This window comes from Lycorma delicatula, chromosome 12, assembly GCF_047948215.1.
Source record: "Lycorma delicatula isolate Av1 chromosome 12, ASM4794821v1, whole genome shotgun sequence".
In the NCBI taxonomy this organism is placed as follows: Eukaryota; Metazoa; Arthropoda; class Insecta; order Hemiptera; family Fulgoridae; genus Lycorma; species Lycorma delicatula.
Window position 1 is genome coordinate 60,976,357 of NC_134466.1, and position 22,182 is coordinate 60,998,538.

A 22,182-nucleotide genomic window follows, 5' to 3' on the forward strand; every position below is an offset into this window, starting at 1 on the left:
TGATTAAGTCATGATTCAGGAGCCGGCCTCCATGGTGCGAGTGGTAGCGTCTCGGCCTTTCATCCAGAGGTTCCGGGTTCGAATCCTGGTCAGGCATGGCATTTTCACACACACTACAAATCACTCATCTCATCCTCTGAACCAGTACCTAATGATGTATCCAGAGGTTAAGCAAAAAAAAAAAAATGCCAGATTTAGGAGCTAAATAGAAGAAAAACAATTGTTTTATTACTTATAAAATTATTAATTAACATTACTACTAAATGATATTTAATATAAATAAGTATTTTATTGTTAAGAATTAAAATATATATATAAATATATATAGGAATGAAATTAATAATTATTTAATAATTTTATTGACATTATAAACAATTAGTTAATAAAATTAACAAATGTTAAATTAATTTAACATTTATATTGGCACACTTATGGAAATAATTAAAATGCTATAATAACTAAAAGAAATAGTCTAACAATTATTACATATAGAATTAAATCACTAAACAAATTATTTACACTTATATACTATTTAGAATCTTACTACGCTTTTTAAAATACAAAAATATAAAATAGATTAATAATTGTTCATGTAGAATACATCTAATCTCCATTTATATGAAAATAACCTAAAATGTTCACCAAATTAAAAAATTAATTCAATATAAAATTTAAAACTGTAATTATTAATAGCAATTCTATTACTTCAATAATTAACTATTTTATTGTCTGAAACAGTATGAATCCCTGTGCCATCTATTGACAAAACACTAAACTACGTAATCAACAATATAATTTACAATATTAAAACCATTACACTATAAAACACATAGATGGCACCGAACATTCTTTATTCCTTAAAAAAAATTATTTATACTTCAAGAAACTAGTCAATTAATAATTTGAATAGAATTTATGAAAAATTTTAATTTGATCATGTTTAAAGTAAATAACTTTTATTTATTTGGTTATTTTATAAAAATTGAACAATATCACAGAAAAGTTAGATGAATTAAAAAATTTTATTAAAATGTTTTATACAAAATTATATCTTATAACAATAAATTTCACAGATTCAAGGCAGATCAGCTATGTTTCCATTTTAATCATAAGTTTTCAATAACTTAATTTATATATAAAAAAAATTATTAATAATTTAAATTTAAAACTATCTACCAATATTTTCACTTGCCGTAACATAGATAAATTTTAATTTAATTGACAAGAAAATCAAGAAACTATTTTCTACATGAAATGTTGGTATAACATATTTTTTAGATGATTTCTTTGTATTTCTATGAAACAAGTGAATAATACTTTTTCATTTTAAAATATATATAACATTTACATTTTCATTTATTTTATGAACTATTTTCATCTTATTAGTATCATTATTTACTTTGATTAGCAAAAATAAATTTAAACCTCACAATATTAAGATGTTTAATTACTAAAGAATATTTTATGAGTTTTATTTGTTTCCAAGAAAACTTCGTCCAGCTAATCAGTCATAAGTGGCCTTATTTTATATATAATATCTTATTGTAATTTATTTTCAGTACAACTTTATAAGTTAATAATATCATAAGTTAATCAGCAGTTTACATGGCAACATTTGTAATAGTCTGAGACAAATTATCATGTTAATAAGACATTTTGTGAAATGAAAAGGAAATAAAAATTGTATCAGCACATATAAGAATTGTTTATTGAAAAGAAATGGAATAAATTAATAATTGTTGAACTCTGCTTACTGTATTGCAGTTGATGAAAAGTACAATAAAATGTATAATGTAGTGTTACGTGTATAAAAAATAAAAATATGCTTCATAATTAACAGAATCGTAAAGATATCTTTAATAAATAGATTTATGTTTGGTAAATTATACAGTGGAGTCTAACTCTTATTAATTATACATATTTTCTCTATTTATTAAAAGTTATATATTTTCTCTTTATATTTAAAAGTTATTCATCATTCTGTTAAATATGTTATTGAACACATTGGTTATAAAGAGTTATGTAGATTAACAATAAATTGTTTAATGTTTATTTTTTGCTGAAGCAGTTAGGTATTAGTTAGGTTTAACACGTTGAGTGCCATGGCTGCCAGTTAGCGACACTAGCCAGTAATAGTGCCTAAGTAATAGTGACATAACTGCCTAGGCAGTTACATCAGGGGCCGTCAGCAACAATTGGCAACCTATGCATAAGTCACATGGAACGCATTCCTCTTATGCTGGCCTTTCAGTTTAGCTGTTAACCTTTATATGGCATGTTAGTTGAATACTTAGTGTTATAAAATTGTTTGTGATCCCAAGGTATTTCCGGGTCTGCATCAGTCAAAGAGACAACAATATAATGTTTAAAAGAAATTATCCGCAGAAGAACTAAAACATATTTTGAAAAATCAGAGTAGTAACAGTGAATTTAGTTCCGAAAGTGACTCTAAATATGATAATTTAGATGACAGCGATGTCAAATCAGATAGTGAAAGTGATTTGAATGATGACGGTATTACCATCAATGATGATGGTATTCAGATAAGAAAATGACATCAATACAAATATACTTGTACCAAAAACTACTTCACATACGACAAATACGAAAATGACAAGTGATGTCATGTGGGTGACTGGCCCACCAGAATAAAATAATTGATTTTGTTGAAAATCCTGGTCTTCATATTCCCGGGTCTTCATCACCCTAAATCTTATTATCATGGAAATCTGAAACAAAAGACAAATTTTGCGTGCTTCTAGGACTTATTTTACACAAGGGGAACATTAAATTGAACAGAATAAAAAATAAAGAACAAGCAGCAAGGTAATCGTATACATAAGATACAACTTTCAATTGATTTTTTTTAATGAAAAAATGTCTAATTTGTACTATCCTAAAAAGGAATTATATATAGACAGTTTATTAAGTATAAAAAACATAAATACTGGATTAAAAACATATGTTACTATGAAAGCATTAAATACAGTTAGCGCCAAATTGTACATGTGGCTGTACAGAATATGCATTCATTCAGGTGGCCAATGGTGCTAAGAGTTGTTATATGGCTTTATAAGCAATATTAGCGTAAAAATATTAGTAAAATCCCTCGTTTTATCCAAATTATTATTAGTACTACTAAAAAATTAAAAGTTGGGTTTTCAGAAAAATTTTCTCAGATCAAGTGGCACTCAACATGTTAATTTAGCACAATAACAAATATATTTATTTATGGACACAAGAATAAATTCTTACATATCATTTTAATCTAATTTTGGAAATTTATCAGTAATAAATGAATTATCAGTTAATTATATTACTATGATATAATAAATTAATTATTAGTTAATTATATTATTATTATTTATTACTATAATAATAATTAATGACTTATGTTCTTATTACTATATGTTCTTCTGTGGTTACTTAAAATTTTAGGAAGACAAAGTTGCATAAATGATATTTGCTCCATTTTTTTTTAATAAATTCTATGAAAATATATTGTGAATATATAGAATTAATACATTATATTAGTTGAAGGAATATGCATGGTAGAACACACGCCAAGCAAACTTTATAAGTTTGTCAGAGTTTCTGTATTAACAAGAGTTGGTGCAACAGTAAGAAATCTTAACAATTAGCCTTCTGTATACATCATGTATAGTTTTTGGGCAGACTAAAAACATTGAAATTTATTAGGAAACAACAATTTATGTTTGTTGATTGTCAGTTTTTCATCGTGTCCTACATTTTATCTGATATATAAATCAAACAATTAAACAAATATAAACTTGTTTTATTATAAAATCAAAAATATAAATTAAATCTGACTAGTTTATTGATCAAACTTTTCAATTAAAAAATGTAACAATGATAGTATTTAAGTTGTAATTATAATATTACTAAAGATAAGGGAAGGTATTTCCTTGGTAAGTTTTTGAAAATTTTTACAATAATTAACAATATAATTAAAATATTACTGGTACTAATCTAAAAAAATAATTACATCTATATACGTAATATATACATAGCATCGTACCAATAATAATTATGGTTAATATGTATATTAACCATAATTATTATTGGTACAATTAACATTATATGATTTTATATGTATATGCAACCTAAAGGTATAAAAAATATTTTACTTCAATTCCATTACATACATAATAATATATATATATATATTTATTTAAATTACAGTTATAATATTATAATTATTACATTTAAACATTAAATGTAGATTTTCGGATGAAATGACTGTTAACTGTTTTTTCGATCCACTTTCGGGCTGCTGATATGGAACTAAATATCGATGGATGGTAACCTCTGCCACAGTTACTATGGTAACTAAGAATTCCTTGAAGTTCCCATATGCCACCTTCAGTAACACACATTAATGGTGCTCCTTCATCATTCTAAACAAAGAGAAGTATTTAAATCACCATGAACATTGTGTTTATGTACAGGTCTTTATAAAAGAATGGTGGGGTTTCTGTAATTCAGATCAAAGCAGTAAGGATATTTTGAGAAGTTATGTTGGTAGCCCTGATAGCCTCCAACCTAAATGTTTTTGTAACAGTAGTTCAAACCACCACACCAATCTTTGTATTGTTGCTGAGGTGTGTTTAGTTTGCTTTTTTTAAACAGTGAACATAGTAACAAGCTAAACACACCTCAGCAACAATACAAAGATTGGTGTGGTGGTTTGAACTACTGTTACAAAAACATTTAGGTTGGAGGCTATCAGGGCTACCAACATAACTTCTCAAAATATCCTTACTGTGACAGGTTGAATTAAAGTCCAAAATTTTAGCTCAACATGCGTTTTAACATGAATATGGAAAACACATGAAAATAATATACAATATTGGTTCAAACACTTTGAAGAAACTGGAACTGTTCTCAAGGAAAAATCAACCGGCAGACCACGAGTATTGGATGAAACTGTTGAACAAATTAGACAATCTGCAATCAGAAGTTGACATCCGTTGTCGAAACCTTGAGTTAACATATTCCAAAAACAACAACTTACAAAGTTTTACACAAAAGAATGAAATTATATGCATATAAAATCCAGCTACTGCAGAAATTGGAACCTGATGGAGAAAAACTTTCAATTTTGCTGTTGAAATTTTCCACAAAATTAATGAGAACGAATCATTTTTAGATGATATATATTTACGGATAAAGCTACATTTCATATTAAAGGTGTGTTAAAAGGCACAATGAATATGGGGATCTGAAAACCCACACTTAATTTTTGAGAAATGACATGACATGCCTAAAGTTAATGTTTGATGTGGGGTGTTGAAAAATCTTATATCAGGCCTTTTTTCTCAACTGAAAAGATTATTAATGGTAATGTTTATCTCAATATGTTAAACAACTACTGCTTTCCTCAACTGGATTAACTCGAAAACATACAACTAATTCATTTCCAACAAGATGGCTAACTCCTGCACTTTAATACATTCAACAATCAGGCTTTGAAAGGAAAATTTGGACACTGATGGATAGGTCGTCAAGGACCTATACTTCAAGGAGTCCAATCCTGATACCTTGCAATTTTTTCTTGTGGGGGTGTATAAAAAATATTGATTATATTTGCAAAAAATACACGACCTATGTCACTTAAAGGAATGGATTAATGAAGCAATTGTAACCATAACAGAAGATATGTTAATTTGGGTTTGGGCAGAAACAGTATCGATTGGACATTTGCCAAGCGACTAATGGTGCACATATTGAAATTTATTAGTTACGTAAAAAACTGCTGAGATAAATTTTATAAATAAACAACATTTATTTTATAAATAAAGTATTTTTGTTTTCATTTAATTCATGTTCAAAAGCCCACCATTCTGTTATGAAGACAACAAATAAAATCTATTTTTATATAACTTATTTCTTTTATCTAATTTAACAATGAGTGTTAAACATAATTTCACCAATCTTTACTCCTGTGCTGGTTGTTTATGATATTTAAAATATTATGTCTCAAAATCATTAAAAGCAACAGAGAGATTTAGTTTATCAGGTGTATTTATATGAGCCAACCTCCATCGTGGAGGTGTTAGTAACTCTTATCGTAGAGGTGGGCATATTTTTCCAATCTAATCTAAATTTATTGAACTACTTCTTTTGAAAATCTACCATATGTTAAATAGAATTTTGTTACATCTGCTAACATGTAAAGTTTAAAAACAAGTATAACTTAGGTTGATGATCTCTCTTGGGCTATGTTACCTTATATAAGTTACATATGAAAAAAATCACTTTATTTTACTTTACTTATCAATTTTTTTACTTTTTACGAGGTGTAGTTAAAAAAAAAGGATTAATGCTATAAAAACGTACAGTTTTAACATTATCCCCTTCAATATACTTCCATCCACGATACCTTCCCCTCTCCATGCGAATTTTCCATTGGTCAAAGCAACGTTGGAAGCCATTTTCAGAAAGCAGGTTCATGGTCTCCCCGTCGCTTTGTTTTTCACAGTTTTAACTGTCTCAAATCTTGTTCCTTTCAGTGCTGAATTCACCTTGGAAAACAGAAAAAATCCATATGGGGCAAGGTCTGGTGAATAGGGTGGATGTTCCAACAAAGGGATCCCAAGCTTGGCCAAAACTATTTTGACAGACAATGCAGTATGGGGCATTGTCCTGATGAAGAATTCATGACTTATTTTTCCACAATTTAGATTGCTTTCTTTTTGCTTGTTCACGGAGAGTAGTTAGGACCTCAAGGTAGTATTGCTGATTCACAGTTTGACCTTCAGGTACCCAATTAATGTGCACAATCCTACGGATGTCAAAACATATTGTTGACCTGGATGTGGATCATCTTCAATCTCTTCTCGTCCCTCTTTGAACTGTTTAAACTACTCAAAAATCTGAGTGCATGATAAACATTTATCCCTGTATACTTCTTTAAAGAATGAGTTTCTGTGGTGGATTTTCTGAGTTTCACAAGAAATTTCACATTAACGCATTGCTTTTTTAAAACACTTAACATTTTTCTGATGGGCTGCAAATGCAATGTCCGATACGAACAAAGGCCGTGGCACGACTAAGGCATCCGTAGTCAACTAGGCAGCAGGAATGGCGAGAGAGGATGTCACGTGACTCAGACATGTGCTGTTTGACCTTCATGTATGCGCTGTTTGTCTGTAGATTAATCAGTCTGGTAGTTTTTTTAAAACCAAAACTCATATATTTGTTACTGAGAACAGTTTTGTTCCTCCTTCTCACAGAACATTTTCTGTTGAGAAGAAGAAACTTCTTAAAAAAATCTCAAAATTGATTTGTAGCAGATAATGAAGCTATTGTTTTTGTTTCCATAATTTGAATATAAATTGAATAATTTAAATTAAATGCATTATTTCTAATCTAATCCAATTATATGTTGCAGTTTGATACATTTAGACCAAAAACTTTGCAGCTTTTTAATAGCCTCAGTATAATGCAATTTTTCCAATGCTAGAAAATAATCAGTTTTCTCAGCATTGACATCATTTGAAGTGAATCTTATCCAAAATCCCTTTTATCTGCTCCAACTGACTTTTTGGAATGTTGTTTCTGGCACATAATGGTGATGACATGTTTCATCTACTGTTATAAAATGTTGAAGAAACTCAGCAGAATCGCATTTTAATATGACTAAACACCCTGAGAATGTTCAGTTGAATGCATTCTCAGTCAACTGTTAACAAAAATGGCACTTATGTAGCTGGAAACTTTTTCATACCCAAAACATCATGTTAAATGGTAGTGGCCATTAAGATTTTTGCAATGTCAACAAACTTGTGTATCTTATAACAACTATCATTTAATTCAGCATTATGGATTTTTGTGTGATTTCATTGACTGTAACAGTTTTTGGGTATCATGGGCGTTCATCATTGCGTTTATCATCTTGAATGGGACAAATGACCATATTTAAAATCAGCAGACTACTTTTTTACTGCCCACTTGCATCTTTAGTAGTGGAGAGTTGAAGTAATGGAAAGTTAAAAAAAGTTTATGAACAATCAAATAGTCTTTAGTTTAATGCTGAAATATTTTTAAAAACATAATGAAATAATGACTTATGATTTCAATTATACTTACATAACAAGGTGTTTTACTAGAATCAGTGTATCCTGCACAAATTTCATCATCAGTTATAAATCCTGAATAATGTTTTGATGAGTTACATTCATCTAATGATATTTTTGGCACTGGTAAGTAATGAAGGTACTGTTTAAAATTTATTTCTGGAAGTGAACAAAAGTAATATATGTAGTTTATTAATTAATTTAAAATGTTGTTTAATATAAACAATTACTAAGAAACAATACTTACTGATAAAAACTGTAATGAGCTGTACAAATAATTTTTTAAGTTCATTATTTATTATCAAAATAAATAAATGAAATAAACAATATTTTATTCTGATCAGTATATAACAATATGTTATAAAGATCATATCAGGAATTGTATAATACATGGATGATGAAAATGTACCAATTTGCATGATTTATAATGGAAAATCATGATAAAAACTTAACCAAATAAGTGATATATAATACTCAATTATAAAATAAAAGAATTAGAAATGGATAAAATCCATATTAGTATTAATAAACACACGATATAATAATAAAGTAAACGTATGAAGATAATGCTAAAAAATATGGCCATTATGGGCAGTAAAGACAGGATGACTTTTTGATACAGTCTCAAAATACAATTTATTATATTTCAGATGGACATATGTAAAGGTTTAATAAATATATATAATAACAATAATGACAAGCATAATATTTTATAAATAAACTTTAAAATTAATTAATAATGTTTGATCTTGTTGCAGGTGAAACCTATCTAAGAATTTAAATAAATTTATCTAAATTAAATAAACAAATGAGAAATTATTATTTATGTACCATGATAATTTACTGTCAACAAGACACCCAAAAATTTCATACATCAAGCAACAAAAGTATTAACATAATCATTACTAGGATTATTATCTACATGATTAAAAATGTTATACTTAACTGGGCACTGAGAAAAACAAACAGTAAATGGTATTATCCATTCTTAAAATTAGATAGTTCAATCTATCTAAGAATAATTTTTTGAATGGCTAGTTTAAAATTGTACTCTATTTGATATCTAAAAACATAAATTTAATTTTCTTTTTGGTCTTATTAGTAAAGTTTGATATCTTACTAATAAAATGCCTTCCAAAAGTAAAAGTAGACAGAAAGGTCGAAACAAACTGTCTTAGTTCACCGACGACTTGGCACTGCTAGAAAATGACATAGATGAAGCTAAATCACAGATATTAGAACTTCAAAACATTGCAAATAAAATTGGCCTCAAAATATCATTCGAAAAGACAGAAATAATATCCCAACACAATTAAAAGAAATAAGCATAAATGGTAACAAAATCAAAATAGTAAACAAATTTAAATACCTCGGAGAAATAATAACAAATAATCTAAACAAAAAAACCTCAATCCAAATAAGAAGAAATAAACTATCAAAGCTCAAAAATTAATCTGGTACACTTACAATAAAAAATGCCTATCGATAAATGCAAAAATAAGACAATACAACACAGTTATAAAACCAGAAGCAACTTACACAGCAGAAACACTCTTCCACCTGAAAGTACAATCAAATCGTAAGAGGAATTGGAATAACCTGCATCAATAACAAGTACCGTAAAGATGGGCAGTGGTGAATTGTGCCTGACAAAGTCGTTTTCAGAAAGTTGGAAACTATCACTGATACCACATGGAAGAGGAGACAGGATTCTTTAGACATATCATGAGGATGCAAGATCCAAGATTTCTGAAACAGCTAGTATAGTACAATCTCAACTTGAAAAACACCAAGATGGGATGCAGATGAATCAGAGAAATAAGAGAGGATCTAAAGGAAGTTGTTCTACACCAGAAAACACAACAGGTAAGATAAAATGAAGAACAAAAACACTCGCTTCACACTCGAAAGAAAAAACTCACAACATGGACATTTCTAGTGTTGTGCCCTTTCTAGTGTTGAAAATGTCCATGTTGTGTTTTTGCCCATCTTTACGGTACTTGTTATTGATGCAGGTTATTCCAATTCTTCTTACGATTTGATTGTACTTTCAGGTGGAAGAGTGTTTCTGCTGTGTAAGTTGCAACACTAGAAAGGGCACAAAGATCGGAACATATGAAAGAGTACTGGGAGGACCACAAGGCAAAAACAGTCCCATCGAAGAGACTTTGATAATGGACTGACTAAATTGATTATGGGGTCATAAAAGATGATAATAATAACAATAAATACAATAGTAAACGAGAAAAAAATGAATAAAGATGTATTTTACATTCAAATGTATTTTAATTGCAGTAAAAAGATGTTTAATTTTCAAATATTTCTTTGAAATGTAAGATATATGAAACATTGAGTTTTTGAAACTTATGAGTTGTGTTTGACCATTTATTTTTTCCAAAAAGTCTGGGACAAGAGAACATATGTAACAAGATTAATTACTTCCAATAAACTTAATTAAAACATATTTTATTTTACACACATCAATGTGCTAGAGGCATTTACATATTTTTGTTGTAAATTCTTTTTTCATTAAGATATTACATTTAAAATTGCAAAAATGAGGTAATAGCATTTAATAGAAATTAAAACTAAAAAAAAAAAAAAAAAAAAAAAAAAAAAAAAAAAAAAAAAAAAATTAAAAAAAACTAATTGCAAAACAGTTGTGAATCAATTTGAATGAATTAATGATAAATTAACTACACATAATTAAGTTAAGAGTCAAGGATTTATTTTAATTAAGTTTATTTAAGATAATTTAGTTTGTTTAAGTTAAGGAAATGGCACTGGTTATTACAATTCGCCAAAATTAAGGTCTATCTAAATATCAACAAAATGAGCTAAAAATTTTTTTAGCTTTTTTATTTGTTTTTAGGATAATTGTGTAATGTTCTCTTAATTCTAATAAATACAATTTTTTTTTCAATGAATTATTTTTTTAATGACTGTAATTTTAAAGCACTGAAAGCTGTAAATGGCAGAAAGGCTCCTGCAGTAGAATTACTGGGTAGTGCAGGTGAGGAAGCGATTGAAAGATTGTACAAACTGGTGTGTAATATTTACGAAAAAGGGGAATTTCTGTCAGACTTCATAAATAGTGTTATAGTCATGATACCAAAGAAAGCAGGAGCAGATAAATGTAAAGAATACAGAACAATTAGCTTAACTAGTCATCGATCAAAAATCTTAACTAGAATTCTGTGCAGAAGAATTGAGAGGAGAGAGGAGGAAGAGTTAGGAGAATACCAATTTGGTTTCAGGAAAAGTATAGGGACAAGGAAAGCAATTTTAGTGCTCATATTAATAATAGGAGAAGATTAAAGAAAAACAAACCGACATACTTGGGATTTATAGACCTAGAAAAGGCATTCAATAACGTAGGCTGGAATAAAATGTTCAGCATTTTAAAAAAATTAGGATTCAAATACAGAGATAGAAGAACCAATTGCTAACATTTACAGGAACCAAACAGCAACAGTAATAATTGAAGAACATAAGAAAGAAGCCGTAATAAGAAAGGCAGTCCAACAAGGATGTTCCCTATCACTGTTACTTTTTAATCTTTATATAGAACTAGCAGTTAATGATGTTAAAGAACAATTTAGATCTGGAGTAACAGTACAAGGTGAAAGATAAAGATGCTACGATTTGCTGATGATATAGTAATTCTAGCCGAGATTAAAAAAGATTTAGAAGAAACAATGAACAGCATGGATGAAGTCCTACGCAAGAACTACCTCATGAAAATAAACAAGAACAAAACAAAAGTAATGAAATGTAGTAGAAATAACGAAGATGGACCACTGAATGCAAAAATAGGAAGAGAAAAAATTATGGAGGTAGAAGAATTTTGTTATTTGGGAAGTAGAATTACTGAAGATGGATGAAGCAGGAGCGATATAAAATGCTGTATAGCATAGGCGAAATGAGCCTTCAGTCAGAAATATAATTTGTTTACATCAAAAATTAATTTAAATGTCAGGAAAAGATTTTTGAAAGTATATGTTTGGAGCGTAGCTTTATATGGAAGTGAAACTTGGTCAATCGGAGTACCTGAAAAGAAAGATTAGAAGCTTTTGAAATGTGGTGCTATAGGAGAACATTAAAAATCAGATGGGTAGATAAAGTGACAGATGAAGAGGTGTTGCAGTAGATCGATGAAGATAGAAGCATTTGGAAAAATATAGTTAAAAGAAGAGACAGATTTATAGGCCACATATTAAGGTATCCTGGAATAGTTGCTTTAATATTGGAGGGACAGGTAGAAGGAAAAAACTGTGCAGGCAGGCATTGTTTGGAATTTGTAAAACAAATTTGTTAGGGATGCAGGATGTAGGGGGGGTGCACTGAAATGAAACAACTAGCACTAGATAGGAAATCATAGAGAGCTGCATCAAACCAGCCAAATGACTGAAGACAAAAAAAAAAATTATTTTGTTCACAAAAAATGTAAAAATCCCTTTTTCAATTAATATTTGTAGTTATATTTTTCAATCAATTTCCATTCAGCTTTAGTGAATAAAGTATAAAAAATGTTACTCTTTCTATTGAAAATAAGAAAATATTTTTGGGTGCAACTATAGTCTGAGCATTAAATTATTACAGGCAGTCTTCACTTTTAATGTAAACACTAGATGATAATAAGTTACTCCTGCCTGTATGATAGAAATACCAAAGCAGATCTATTGTTTTAAATTAATTTCATTACTTTGATTTATGTTTCATTATGTTTTGAATATAAGCAATATTCGTATAAGATAAAAATATTTCCATGTCATACTCCATCTCAAAACAAGGTTCCTGTCCTTTGTATGTCTGTTCTTAAAGAACCAAAATTCTCTAAATCACAATAAAACAAACCATTCTGCCTGATAAAATATTAAATTAATGGAAATAACAAATAAAGATTATTTAAAAAAAAAACAATATTTACCTCCTGGTGAGGTGTAACCCCATCCTGCTGTAACACATATTTGCCGTGGTTCAATCTCTTTTTCTGGTAAACATATAGCACCAACATATTGTGTAAATGTTAAGGGTTCCTTAAGACCGACAAGAACAATGTCATTATCATAATGGAATCTATTATATTTAGCTTGTGGATGTGGTATCATTTCTAATACATCTTTTGTTTGAGTTTCTGGTTTTTCAGTCTCGAATATTGATCCACCTCCAAAGACAACCCAACCTTCAGCTGATAAAGTTTTATCCCTGCATTAACAAACAGAATAAACAAGCATATTAATTTTAATAATTAAAAAAAAAAATTATAGTATTTATTTTATTCAATATAATCATTAATCAATAAATTACATAGGTAATCAAATTCTTCAGTGGAGTTTCATTGAAGTTTGTTTCAGTGAAGACTCTAATAGCGATTTTATTGATGGCATCTGTTTTAAACAGTCTAAAAATATAATGGGAAAAAATTAAATCTATGTTGTGTGTTTTGTTCAGAATTACATAAATATTATTATTTGAATAAATATTTAACAGGTTTCCTAATCATTTTATGAAAGATACCATTAAGAATGATAAAAAACTTGAAAATTCTGAATAAGACACTGATTTAGTTCTAAAAGGCCTCTGGAGTAACAAGTTACATTAATTTAAAAGTGAGAGTGTATAACATTTTATTATTTTAACGTGTTTATTATATTTCATAATGATATTAATGAAACATAAATCTTACATTTATTTTCTATTTATATTGTAATTATTAATCAGAAAAAAGATAAATTCCAGAAAACAATTGTTTCTAAAATGTATATTTTGGTTAACTTTGATAATAATTATCAAAGAATAATAATTAAATGCATCAGAAGTAAAAGAACAATAAATATATAATGGTAAAAAAAAAATTTGCATACTTTTTTTTATAAGTTGGAGTAAAATCACTATTGCAATTTTAACCCTAAGGATCTTTGAGGATAATATACTATCTAATAAGATATTGATGAAAATATAAAACTGTTCAACTGAACCGGTAGTTGGAAGAAGGGAACAAATATTATTTATTTCACTTTCAAGGTTAAGTTGAATTTGTATTCTACTTATATAGACATGTGTTTTGGGTGAAAAAAGGGAACTAGTGTTGGGCTCTGGTATGGCAATACAACTCACAACAAATAATTGTGAGTTTGAAGAAAAGAACAAATCCAGGAGTTATTTTGTTCTAACAGATCACATTGGCAGCTCTGACTGCCAACCCAACAATCAGACCATCAAATATTTCCTATTTCAAAGTACAAGCAATTTGAAATGACTTGCAAGCAACCTGATTATATAGTTGCTTTGCAAACTATTGGCGGTTTTTTAAAGCATTCCTTCTGACTTGTGAAGCCATGTAATCAGAAACTTAAACTTACCAAATAAACAGGCCTATGTAGATAAAGAGTCTATTAAAAAAGCAAAAATGATTAACTTTATGAAAATAGTTCAATATATTCCAAGTAACAAACAACAATTTTATGATTCTTTGAGTACTTAACCTACAACTTCTCATGATGCGGGTGAAGACGAAGATAGCTAAGTTTATTTTGATAAAAACTTAAAAGTGATAGGCCTATTTTAGTTTTAATAATAGGCTTGCTATTTTAAATTTTATTATGCAGTCAATTATAACAACTCTAATTTAATCTTAGATAAAAGGTGAACTTATTAAAAACTTTTAAGGCCTGAACAAAGATTTTAGGACGAGTTTATGCAATAAATTCTAGCTACTACTGTTTTAAAGTAAACATATATAAAACTACATTCCAAATCTGTTTTTCTTTTCAGCAAGTTGGTTTTGATAAGTTTTATAATAAAATAATTAAATGCACTGCAAGGCTATTAAGTAGTTTTATGGGTAAAGCGACTCAAAATATTTTGAGTTGAAAGAAGGGAATAACAAATTTAATATTTTATAAAAAAAATAATAATTTTATATTTTTAGGTTATTTGTTATTATACTAATTACAGATACAGTGGTCAAAATAAACATATATAGTTTGTGCTACAAAAAAAATTACTTAACAGTTCAGAGTGTTTTATATTGTTTTCCAAAAGTAAGGCTCAATGGAGTAATTCCCTTCCTTAAACTAAAGGTTCAATTTATTACAAATTAATTCAAAATTAAATGCTATTTTTCAATGTATATATTTATATATGATTTGTTGTGTCATTAGTGGTTAGGTCTTTTTGTTTAGGATTTATCAAAATGAAACAAAAAACCTAACAGATGTAAAAACTCCAGAATCTATCAGACAGAGATTTAGTTAATCTGCCATTACCGAGTAGTAAGTGGTATGTTTACAATGCTTAACTTTTTTATTACTTTCATTCTACATTTGTTCAAATTATGTATGTTGCAGTACCTTTAAAATTTATTTTTTCTATTAATCATATAAAAATGTCAGTCATAGTTTTTTATCATCTGGAAGATGTTTACATTATATTCAGCATTTTTTAATTCAGTTCTATGTTAGTGAATGCTGTGTTCAGTAGCTATGGTTAATAACCAAATCTAGTTACAAATGATAATTTTCAGTAAAATTAAGAGTTTTACAAATGAAATTTGTTGTTTGTAGATGTACATTTATTTTCAGTTGTATTTTGGTTTAACATTTTCTTGTTTTACTTATTATATTTTACTTTGAAAATTCTTCATTCTAAAATACACACTTTTTAAAATTATAGCATAATATTAAATAACTTACATTTTACTTTCCTGTCTAGATAGCGGTATAGCAAAGCTATAGCTCTAGTAGGGAAAGTAAATTGGTTCAATTTGGGCATATGTGGTTTTCACCGGATCTTAATGTTTTGACACCTAAGGTACAAAAAAACTAAAAAAATTGGATGGAAATTTTCCAGATGCTAATATTCGTATGTACATGTGTGTATTCAGTATCAGCCTCTAAATCAATTATATCTCTCGAAATACTGGACTGATTTTAACAAACTTGGTCAGATTACTTCTATATAGATGGGGAATTGATGCCATTAAATTTTCAACTTAAAAGGTCAAGGGGAAGGCTGTAGAGCAAGGTCATCCTCAGTATCTCAAGATTTTGCCTAATTAAGATCATATATTTCTTAGGCCAATCTGTTAACAATTAAAAAATAACAATATCTCCAAAAAAGGTTTTGTAAAATCGCACACTCACCCGAAGAACTGTTTTAAACTAGTGGCTAAATGGCATACTGCATCAATAGTATCCCCTGTCACGATAAGGAGCGCTAGTGTCACAGGCAGCCATCTTAGAATTTCCCTTTTTCCCTGTGACAAATTCTGCTTTCCCTCATTCTCTTGGAAATTTGAAAATCCACAAGGTTGCCTACTAAATTATTTTTTACACTTTAAATATTAATTATTTTATTTAATTTAATTAATATTTCAATGGTTTGTAGCACTGTAGAATTGAATAAACGAATAATATTTAAAGTGTAAAAAAGTAACTCGGCCTGGCCAGGTCTTGAACTCGATTGCCCGGTTAACTCGATATCTAGTGTATTGAGTCTCACGGCAACACTAGTTTGCTGACTGAACAATTGAAACTGGTTCTATGTAAGTTGTGAAATTACATAAGTTAATTTAGTGCCAACCGTCTTCGCTAGTAACACCACAACTGTGTGAATTAAATGTGGTCTACTCTTGTGCTTCAGTTAGAATCATTGAAGTAAACCAACAAAAAAATATTATATTTAAATAAAATGACAAATATTTTTAAATTAAAATGTGTGTGTAAGCCGTGCAATAGAAACAACCCTCAATTGTATTACTTTCCTGGAAAGTGGCTTTAGCTGTGTGACGAGAAAGTCCTACAATTCTGTTGTCAGTTTTTTAATTTACTTTTTTTTTGTAAATTATAAATGATTGTGGATATAGGAAAAGAATATTGGTTTTTTAAACAATACTAATAAAGTTAGTTGCTTATTATTTTTTACTGCTTTTAATTTTTTGTATATTAAGCTCAAAAAAAAATAATCTCTTTTTGTAGAGTTGCAAAAAACAATCGGAATAATATAAGAAAATATCATTACTAAAAATTTATTAAATTTAATGAAAGTAATTAGATTGGAGTATAAAGAACTTACCTGAATTTAGTGAAAATAATAATATTTAAAAAATCTCATACTTTGTAAATGTACGGTTAACATAAATTTACTATTTAAAAAGGAATAATATTTATACTTACTTTGAATGTAAACAATTGTAAGATGATATCAACCATCGTGGAGTTATAATACTAGCAGTACAACTTCCTTTAGTTTTTGTCTGATAAATAATTGCAACTGAACGCCATTGCCCATCAGTAGCTTCTTCTCCTCCAACAAGCCTGCCCATTACAACACCTCCATCAGCAGTACTTTGTGTTCCACAAGCTGCAATTAAATAATGTGGCATTATTAATCACTTTATAACTAGTTTAAATGAACGAGTTATTTTAAAAAATAATTATATCTTTTGCAGGATGAAAACATAAACAACCATAAGATTACGCTGATAAAAATAAAACCATAAGATAAAAAAATAACAGAATTTTAATTTTTATCAAAAAGAATATTCTTCTAAGTTATTTCTTGTTTAAACTAGTTCCCCAGAGATGTGACACAGTTATGCCAGCATTCCTTCTGATCTGTAAAACATTTATGTAAAGCAATTCTGTTGTAGCCTAAAGTTCACTTAGTCATTTTTTTTATTTCATCTATCTTCTCAAATTGTTTTCTTTCAATGTTCTTTTAATTAGTGGAAAAAAGAAAAAGTCATGGGATACCATGTCTGGAAAATATGGAGAGGTTGCGGCATTAGTATAATGTTAAAGCTAGGAATGCTTTTATTCGTCTTGGCTCTTCAAAAAAAAAATAATAATAACTGACTGGACCTCCATTTCAATATCATAATCCTACACTCATATTTCCTACCTGTTATGACACATATGATTTATTCTGAGTCATCTGTGATGCTAACTAATGATTGTTCTGTCATGTTTTTTGTGATGATACATTTTTTGAAAATTCTATATATTGCTGGAACAAATATTGCTTCTGCTTGTATAATACCCAAAATGTCAATCAGAACTTCCTCATATGAGTAATAAAAGATTCCCACTTCTTTAGCAACTTTTCTAATAATGATATGACAATTATTGATCACAGTGTCCATTATTCTGTCGATATTTTCATCAGTTTTTGATGTGTTAGGATATCCAACCCTTTTATCATTTCAATGTGTTCATGGCCTTCTTGAAACCAATTGTAAAACTCATAAACATGGTATTGACATAATATTCTTGCCAAAAGCCATCTATAACACCTTAACAACATTTTATTTAACTTTTAATGTAAAATTCAACGTAAATCCTTTGTTGCATCAACTTCCAACAAAATAAATCATCATTCATAATAAAATACATCCTGATTTCTCGGCTGCCAGATTACAATTATGTGTCTAATATGATTGGAAATATTGACGTATAATTTTACTCAGTTTTTCCATAAATAGAAAAAGACAAGCTCAGTCAAAAAGATATAGCGCATAGTGTTAAAAAATTCTCATTTTTTATCACATCTTGTACACTTATTCTTGTAGTTACCCTTGCACAAGTACAGTTCAAGACATGTATATTACACTAGTTATCTTCAAATCATTTTAATATAGTCTCATGACTTTACAGACGCATCTTTTATTCATACATATTACAAATAACACTTATTATAGAACATTATTGGACGGTTTAAGTCATATTCAAGTCCCAGAGTAATTTTTAAGTTACTGATTGTGAAGTAAGAATTCTAATAATACCTGTGATATAAAAAAGGGCAGGTTTACAAACAAAACAAAAAAAAAGTTAAATTTCTCTAAAAATTGGAGAAAAAGTATTTGGTTTATATAAATTATTTTATTGCTATTATTAGATAACTGCTCCAAAGGAATAAAATATAATTTTACTTCCGGTTGGGTATAAACCAGGGATGCCAGATTTTCAAAAAAAGTATATCGGGATTTCAAAACAAAACATAATTTTTAATATACCATTTAAGTAAATTCTTTATAACTTTCCATAAAATGTTTTTAATTAAAAAATATAACAAAAACCATAAAAAAAACACATAAATCTTTTTAATATATTTCATTTACCTTAAAAAGCTAATTATGAAAATATTATAAGAGAATGAGAGAAAGAACTTAGAAATTTAAGCATAAATGAAAACATAAGGACGTGCGCTAAAACTAAATTCCTAAATACAAACATTCTGGCCTTAGCATACGATATTGTAATTCTTACAAGAGATATAGATGAGGCTAAACTAAAAATACAAAAATTAAGTGAATGCACATCAAAATTGGTCTTTGAATTTTTTATGAAAAAGCTAACTATTGGTTTTTAATGACAAAGAAAAGAACTCAAAACCATTAAAATATCTGACAACGAAGATATAAGCAGAGTTCAAAAATATAAATATTTGAGGGAAATCATAACATTGAAGGTAACTGAAAAAAACTGAGATGAAGAATAGAGTATGAAAAATGGGAATTGCCTATCATCTCACAAAGAACATTTACAATAAAAATTTATATAAGTCATATAACTCCACATTGAGACACTATAAAACTGTAGTCCTATTAGAAACACTGTATAGGCACAATGTCTGTAATTTTTTCAGAACAAGAATTAGCAAAAGTAGAAAAAAGGATTTTAAGGAAAATTTATGTACCAAAATATGAAGATGGATTTTACAAATTGAAAAGTGGAAATAAATTTATAAACATACAGAAAAAATAGGAGATTTAATCCAGAAAAGAAGATTACAGTTTTAAGGGTGTTTATGCAAATTGAATAACCAAATATTGATAAACAAATATTTAATTTCTACATAGAGCCACAGAGACCAACTGGTTTAAACAAATAGAAACAGATGTAAAAACATTAAACTTTTCTAAGGATCTGTGTAAATTTGGAAAAGTAATTCCAGAGATAAAGTTTCCAGTAATTCCAAAGATCCAGTTTCCAGAGATAAAGAAAAAGATGGGTATAAACCTGAATAGATGGATGGAAGAAAGGTGACAACAACAGAGCAAAAGAATGAAACCCTTTTGGGGAAAAAAAGAAGTCAAAATTATGTAAACATGATCGTAGTGGTTGGAACGAAAATAAAAAAAATATAAATTTAATTTAAGGTTTTGTTAAACATTAGAATAAAACTGATTCAATTTTGTTAGTGCATTAGTGTAATAAATTATATAATAACATGTTTATAGAGAACCGCTTTATAATTAAATTTTATTACCTTTAAACGTGGGTATAAAAGAACAGAGAAGATGTTTCTAAAAATAAGCTTAGTTGCATTTTGTGTAGGTTTATCCAAGGTAGGTTTTATCTTTCTTTTATTATACTTAATGATTTTTAATTCAAAAAAATGCTTTAATAAATTAAAAAAAAAAACAGTATGATAACAAATGCAGTTACAAATTTTTTTATTAGTTTGCAATTCAATTTTGCATGAAACATTCAAGAAATGATTCAATTTTTTTAGATTTATGCTATTGATAGTGCCTTATCAATCATAATGTATCTCTTCCAAATATTTTAAATAAAAATTATGGAAGATGAATGCATTTAGAAACATTTTTCTGTAAACTTTAAGAATTTTTTTTAGTTTCTAGCCATATGAGGGTAATTATTATTTGTACCACTTGTGTTATCTAAGGAATAAAATTATAATTAATCTTAAATTGAAAATAATAATAATAATCATACAGAAAAATAATATTTTAAAGTATACTTACTGAATTCTTGGCAGGAAAGCTCAATAAGATTACTACACATTGAGTCATTTGTTTTGATAACTGATGATGTTATTTTACCACCAATTTGGGGTTTAGCATCTGATTTTAATACAAAGTAATCGGTTAAATTTTCTGGTACTGCTACTTGTGTTTCAGCATAATGAGATTTTGAAAAACCTAAACCTGTACATACAGAATCACTCCAGTCCTTTGACCATTCATTACTGCATACTGGTAACCAATTGTTTTGTTCAGATCTGAAAATTATAATACCAGTAATGTATTTAAAAATAAAACATTAAAACACAAAATTCAATCAAAAAAAGAAGGATGTGAAAAAATATGGAGGAAATACCACTTCTTCATTACTTATAATAAAAAAAACTTTTATTTGAAAGGCAAACAGTAGACAATTATTTCTAGACTGATTTATTATCAAAAATTATTATTGTATTAATTTATGATTTGTAATTAACTTCAAAAAAAGAAGTAAAAAAAATTAAACTTTATGGTTGAATACTGTAGTTTAAGTTGTAAACATTACTGTTGTACATTTTTTTAAGTTTAATTTTTATTATTTCTACTTTGGAAATAATTTTAATCAAAACCATACAAAAAATGTTACTGAACATAATTTTTTTCTTTATCTGGTTTGCCTTATTAAATTCTGGAGATCCCTGGAGGAAGCAGAAAAGGTGGTTTTCGGTGAAAGACCTTTTCTTTCTTTTACCTGTTTAGCATCTGGTAACTACCATTTAGATAATTCTTCAGAGGATGATATGTATGAGAGTTCGGTGAAAGACCTACCCAGTAGTTTGTAGTGGTGAGATTTTACTGCAGCATGTACAATTGTGTTAGTGCAGTAATGTACCAGGTGACTCAGTTTATTAGCCCTCACAAGTATTTATAATATTCTATCATCTATTGTATTTTGTTAATAGTGATATAACTTTAGTGCCTTGAAATTAATTCGATCAAAATGTACATTAAAAAGTTTTAATGAACACACTCCTTCACGATGTAAGAATCAAATTTTATGCCAACTATCTCATATTGGCAAATTGCAAATTCACTAACATTAACAACAACCTACACAGGCAGTACATTTGTAAAAAAGAACTTCAACTCAACAATACATTTGAACATAATGAAATATAAAAATAAAATGTCAGCAAATAACATTGCTTGATGTTACTTTAAATAACAACAGCACTATTCACTGAAGATTGCTTCAAAAGTCATTGAAAGTATAAAATTACATATTTTAGTTCAGTTTTAAAATAATGTATTATTTTTTTATGCCTATATTAA

At 28.1% G+C, this 22,182-nt stretch overlaps 1 protein-coding gene across 1 annotated transcript in view; it reads right to left on the minus strand.

Moving 5' to 3' along the window:
• Positions 1-4,112: 4,112 nt before the first annotated feature.
• LOC142333037 (uncharacterized) overlaps positions 4,113-22,182 on the minus strand; it is a 179,762-nt gene continuing 161,692 nt past the window's right edge. The window contains exons 16-20 of the mRNA XM_075379825.1: positions 20,872-21,128; positions 17,279-17,465; positions 13,030-13,307; positions 8,113-8,258; positions 4,113-4,418 (exon numbers count right to left, since the gene is read on the minus strand). Of these exons, the coding sequence (XP_075235940.1) occupies positions 4,227-4,418; positions 8,113-8,258; positions 13,030-13,307; positions 17,279-17,465; positions 20,872-21,128 (1,060 nt within the window). The 3' untranslated portion in view covers positions 4,113-4,226. The remainder of the gene's footprint in view (positions 4,419-8,112; positions 8,259-13,029; positions 13,308-17,278; positions 17,466-20,871; positions 21,129-22,182) is intronic.